This window comes from Asterias rubens, chromosome 5 (assembly GCF_902459465.1).
Source record: "Asterias rubens chromosome 5, eAstRub1.3, whole genome shotgun sequence".
Classification (NCBI taxonomy): Eukaryota; Metazoa; Echinodermata; class Asteroidea; order Forcipulatida; family Asteriidae; genus Asterias; species Asterias rubens.
Window position 1 is genome coordinate 15,865,291 of NC_047066.1, and position 6,367 is coordinate 15,871,657.

The 6,367-nt window shown below is 39.0% G+C and overlaps 1 protein-coding gene and 1 pseudogene across 1 annotated transcript; both read right to left on the minus strand.

Annotated features, from left to right (window-relative positions):
- Positions 1-249: 249 nt before the first annotated feature.
- LOC117290699 (alpha-N-acetylgalactosamine-specific lectin-like) lies at positions 250-1,435 on the minus strand. The gene has a single exon (XM_033772231.1). The coding sequence runs from the start codon at positions 1,331-1,333 to the stop codon at positions 824-826; it is 510 nt and encodes a 169-aa protein (XP_033628122.1). The 5' UTR covers positions 1,334-1,435; the 3' UTR covers positions 250-823.
- A 4,055-nt stretch (positions 1,436-5,490) lies between these two features.
- LOC117290448 lies at positions 5,491-6,367 on the minus strand (annotated as a pseudogene).

Genomic DNA, 6,367 nt, shown 5'->3' on the forward strand with positions numbered 1-6,367 from the left:
TCAATGAAATAAAATACCTCTCATAATAAGTTGTTTGGTTTAAAAAAAAAAAAAAAAAATTGTACCACAAATAGCGATCTTTTCTTGATTTGCACTTATGGCTTTCCATAGTTTTCAAATCTGAGTTGGCAAAAACTCGGGCTGTGACGTTGCAAAAGAAAGGTCTATAGACCGTTATCGCGCTGTCTCCATCTTGGTCATGTTCCTTGTTTACATAACAGTAATGCATGCTAACATTCATTGCGCAAACATGGCATCCGACTATTATTTCGTCCAGCCTCAGTTTGGTTACAATGAGTTGGAATGGAGTAAAATCAAGATGGTCACACCGTGATGAAGGTCTTTAGTGTATAGCTAACACGCCTACACATGACTTTTTGTGAAGTGAGATTTTACACTGGCAAGTTTACACTGAAACTTGGAAAATGGCTGGGCAAATTATGATCGGTCAATGAGACAAAAACTTCTCAAAATTAACGAATATATTTTTGTAACAATTATACTCTAATGAACTTCTGAGCATGAAGAATTTCTCTTGGCGATGGACTTCCAGGGGAGCTGTCAGTCATAATTATACCTAACACGGTATATCTACATAGTTGTATTGTGGAGACAGGATAGTCTTACATCGATACCGAGGGGAGGCATTCCTGGTGAGGTGCGGACTTCAGTCGACCTACAATGCTGACTGTTTTTGCATCTGTTGATAGTTATTGCTACGAAAAGCTCATGCAGTTTTGTTTGTAAATTAGTTAGTCTTTAAGTTCTACCATACTACCACTACCTGCCCTGTTTTAACGCTGATACCGTAGACCAATATTAATCAGTAACTACCGATATACATCTTGCAAATAAACGGATTCTCTCTGGCGCAGTTTTCGTCATTCCATCCCAATATGCCGTCTTTATTCCAAAAGTCTACGCAATCTTCACCATTATTTTGGTTATTCGGCTGGCCAGTTAGCCAGACATCCGTTGGCACGTCAGCTGTTCCGCTCGATATCCAAGTGAAGACACCCTCCCTATCTTGGTCGGTAAGCCCAATCCACACACGATCACCTTCGCCCAAAATGGAAATAAGTGAAGTTTTCCACAGCTCCAGAAGTAAGTCGTTGGTGCTGGAATCCCGGATTGAAGCAAGATGGGCCTGGCTCTTACTGGTGAAGAACCCACGGCAGTGCTTTTCAGCATTATGCCACGATTTCCTCTGGCCGAAGAAGCGGTAGCAGTGCCCCTTGTACAAAGACCAGAGAGGTGGACACTCAAGAGATTGAGATAAACCTAGTCCTATAACGGACAAGAACACGAGAGAAATTTTCCAGACAACAGCCATGATTCTTAATCGAGGTATCTGTCACGCGCTAAAGATCGTGTCCTTTCAGCAGTCTGTGTATTTTTATGGAAGTTCTTTCTCTCTATAGGCCTTTAAAAACCTTTGGTCATACGTACTAAAACTGGGACATAAGTCATCAGGTTTCGGTTTCCGGTTTCGTTGTTTGCTGTCTAAACCTCCAAAATTAAAGATGTAATAATGACCGTCATTTATATAGATTGTTATAATCATGCATTCAACTTGACTTTTCATCTTGTAAACTGAGGTCGACTTGCATTGTTCTCGACAGACGCAATCTTTCTTTTTACCGGCAACTTGTTGGCTTACTGAATGTTCAATTAAATTGATCCAAATAAACGTAGGTTTGTTTGTGCATTTTGCGTGACAATTATACAACGAGTTTTTAAATCATTATCATCTTTTAAAAATCGGTCAGAGAAAAAAAAACGAGATTTCAGCAACAAATCTGACTATACATCTTTAACCATATACCGGGATGCGGAAGTTGTGTGAGGTAGACGTGTAGTTTTGTTTCCTGTGCAGTCTAGTTTCAGGTTATGCCCTTTCTACCATTTGTTTCCAATGGTTATTATAATGTTGACTATGCATCATTCGATGAACTTAACTTTTCATGTAATCACATTCTGGAGCGATCACAACACTATCTACTAAGTCGATGAATAAAAGTTTCCGCTATGCGCCATCTTTACGGGCAACTTTGGTATAGATGCCAAAGAGATTGTAAAATGTATTGTAAAGTAAGAAACTCTGTTAAACCTATCCGTTTTTTGACGTCCTTGAGCTCTGTACGTGTGTTGCATTTTTATGATTTCGGATATGCATTCGTGCGCGTAGTATGCATCTAAACGTATCAGAAAACAACCGGATGTTTTCGGATATGCATTCATGCGCGTAGTATGCATCTAAACGCATCCGAAAACAACCGGCTATAAACTGCTCCAGCTGGTCATTATGAACCGTTTAAACACCCCGCGTGACGCGCTCTCCACCACTAGGAACAGCGAACATGTTATGAATTGTGGTTTAACCCTACACCGGTGGTGCTAGCAGTGAATACTCAGTACTTTCCCGAGTACCGTGAAAACAAAAATAAAAGGCATAATATTTCAAACCCTACTCTTGCAATCCTTGAGCAGTATCTTATAAACTCCACATTTGTACCCTTAAACAAAGTTTAAACAAAGTATCTACAAAAGAGGGACTAAAGGAGGTCCACGGTTGCAGGCGTATTATAACCTTGGGTGCGTGTGTAATGTTGACGAACACACTACACTGCAACGGGATATGTACGGACATACCCAAGCCCACTGGGCCTTTCTACACCTCTACATAAAACACGCACATAGTGACTAGCATGTGCAGATCTAAACTGAATTTTTACATTCCTGTTGACTATCAAATCGTCCCAGTCTGGTGTCCTCTTGGAAAATCTAAAAGATTTCGCTATTATACGAATAGGGTGTATGCCTACACAGTCCGCATCTCTAAACAATCAATCTCTAAATAATCAATACCATGCCACTTTAAAACTGGTTGATACATCTGCAGTCTCTTGGCAGCAACCATTAAGTAGCGTTAACGGCGAACAGCGGAGTGACGTTTGCCCGCGCACGATTTCCTTGAAGGATTTTGGGCTCATGGAAATGAGTCAAAGAGGGCGCTATAGGAGGAAACTTCCACACACAAAACAAAAACAAGTATCAGGAAGTCCGTGGGTATCTTGTGCAACACGGTGGAAGCATTCCTCCCTACCTAACCCGATTCATACAAAACCAGATTGGTCTCTAGTTCCCCCACTGCCAAAAACCAACTAAGGAAAACGTAAATTTGCTGCTCGTGGGGAAACTCGTTTAATCAACCCCCTTAACACTAAAGAATCCCTTGCCATGCACTGTAAAGCAAGTGTTAAAGTACAGTACAAAACAATTGATTGTTTTAAATAGGTGGGACATGTAGTGCTTTTCCCGGCTCGACCAGATTTGTAACCTTTGTATTTGTTGTATATTTTAACTGTTGTAAAGATTTGTGCTTTTGTCGTATGTCCGTAGTCTTTATTTAAATTTGGTTGTTTGTCTTGTTTTTAATATGATCTTAATCAAATTGTTCTTATAAATATATATTTCGTATTTATACAATTTAAAATTGATGATGTGTTGAAACAGTGTTTCAATGAGAGGTTTCCCTAGGGTAAATAAGAACTCAACAAAATAAAAACATTCTGTGTCCCATAAGATACGGCGAACTGTGTTTCAGATTTCATCTTATATCACCCTCTAGGTAATTAACCTTCTTCAGCCAATCATGTTTTCATAGGGGAGGGGCGGGGGGGGGGGGCACCGGGGGAACCAGTAAATCCTAGGAACAATCAATATTGGAACAATGATACGAAATGAATCTGCTACCATTCGTTTGCGAAAATATGCAAGCTTTCTAAAGATGAATAATACATTTTTTTCACAATTGGGCGAAAGCAATAAGCAAATAAATTGTCACAGGAAAATGGTCTTATTTGAACTGTTTTTCTTTCTTCAAATTTTGTTCATGTAAGCGCTAAAAACGTTGTAAAATATTATTCTTAAAGAGTCAGTTCAGGTAAATATTTGACTCTGTGCTAACGGTAAAAAATGAATTTATTTCATCCTTATAGACCAATCTTGGCCCTAACCACAATCGACAGGAAACATTTTCTGAGACCCCTGGCATGTTGATATTTTTGGGCCCCAAAACGGTGTAAACATTTCGATTTTGAAAGTTCAAGAAACACGTTCTAATGCGTAATTAGCACAAGTAGAACACAATTTAAAAAAATACTTTTGTTCTCAAGGAAGGCCAAGGATTAACTTTGTAGTGATATAACAGGTAAAAACAAATAATTTTTGCATTTTGTTGGGGTGGAGTTGTAAAGATGAGCTAAAAACCATAGATTTACATTAAACTTACAGGGTTTGAAGATAAAGATATTGGAAAGCTTCCCTTCAAATATTACTTACTGATGTGCTGTAGTTTTTGAGATAATAAATGAGTAAAACAATGTCATGAAAATACGTTTGTACATGATTAAAATAATTTTCGTCTTACGATCTGTGAGACGCAAATTATTTTCATGACATTGTTTTGGTCATTTCCCCAAAACTACAGCACCACAGCACGGAATATTTTCATAGCTTTCTACTATCCTTGTCTTCAAACTGTGTACGTTTAGTGTAAATCAGTATCAGTGGACAATGTGTTTTTTGTCCTACAAAAAGTACATACACCCTTTAAGCACAAACTGTCAAATCAAATATTTACCTGAACTGGCCTTTAAATATTGTTAAGCAACAACTCTTGATTAGTGAACACAATAAAATGTAATTATTTACGAAAAACTTGAATACTTCATTATGTACTAAGTTTTTCAAAGAAAGACAAAACTTTGATTCGACAAATTGTTACTCAATTTTTCTTAGCGATGTACTTCCAGTGGAGCTGTTAGTCACTATTATTGCCTGACACGGTATACTTTACAGAGTTGTACAGTCGAGACGTGACAGTCTGACATCTATACGAAGGGGAGGCATTCGGCCGTGGGCGGTCTCCAGTCGACCTACAGACGCTGACATCAGTTTTAGCATCTGATGAAAGTTGTTCCTACGGAAGCTCATGCAGTTTGATATAATTTAAAGTCTTTAAGTACTACCATTCTACCACAACCTTCCTTGTTTAAAGACACAGGAAACTTTTGATAATTGTCAAAAGACCAATCTTATCACTTGGTGTATCTCAACAAATGCATAAAATAACAAACCTGTGAAAATTTGAGCTCAATTGGTCGTCGGAGTTGCGAGATAATAATGAAAGAAAAAAAAACCTTGTCACACGAAGTTATGTGCGTTTAGATGGTTGATTTCAAGACCTCAAAGTCTAATTCTGAGGTCTCGAGATCAAATTCGTGGATAATTACTTCTTTCTCGAAAACTACGTTACTTCAGAGGGAGCCGTTTCTCACAATGGTTTCTACTCTCAACTGCTCCTCATTACTCGTTACCAAGTGAGGTTTTATGCAAACAATTATTACCAATAGTGTCCATTGCCTTAAAGTACTACCATACAACCACCACCTTCCTTGTTTTAACGCTGATACCGTAAACCAGTAATTAGTAACAACCGACATTCATCATGCAAATGATTCTCTCTGTCGCAGCTCTCGTCATTCCAACCTATTGTGCCTGCACGATTCCAGAAGTCTACGCAATCCTCATCATTCCCGGGGTCATCTGGTTGGCCAGGAATCCAGACATTCGGTGGAACGTCACGCCCTCCGTCTGATATCCAAGTGAAGTCACCCAACGTGCCTTGGTCCGTTAGGAGTAAGTGGTTGGTGCTGGAATCCCGGATGGTCGCAAGATGGGCCTGGCTCTTACTGGTGAAGAACCCATTGCAGTGAGATTCAGCATCGTGCCACGACTTCCTCTGGCCGAAGAAGCGATAGCAGTTTCCCTCGTAAAATGACCAAAGAGGTGGACACGCTTGGGCTCGAGAAAAACCTAGTAGCATGACGGATAAGAAAACAAAAGAAATGTTCGAGACTATAAAATATAGCCATGACTCTTGAACGAGTATTGGTCATGCACTTCAGGTCGTGTCTTTTTGAATTTTGTCGTGTGAATTTTGTATCGAAGTTCTCTTTCTTTATCGGCCTTTCACAATCTTTCTAAAACTGAAATTTAATTATTGTCTTTTTAAAGACAAGTTTATAATGATGTAAACATGAAGATGCTCAGCCCACTTTATAATTAAGATTGCAATTCAAAACTATTAGTAATATCCCATTTCAGTTGTCCCACTATTTAAGAAAGTGAGTTAGAATGTCTTTAAGTGCTGTCAAAGTGTTCATTTCGCACAGCGCAGTTGGTCTCATGGATAATAACAAGGTTCTGTGTGACGGGGCCTTTAGAACTACCTACCTTCACATGTCCATAAAAACACGTAGAACATCCATAATCGACGAGACAAGTTCAAAGTTCCATCCAT

Excerpts from the sequence above, each read along its gene's own strand:
- LOC117290699 (XM_033772231.1), bottom strand. The coding sequence starts at position 1,333 with ATGGCTGTTGTCTGGAAAATTTCTCTCGTGTTCTTGTCCGTTATAGGA.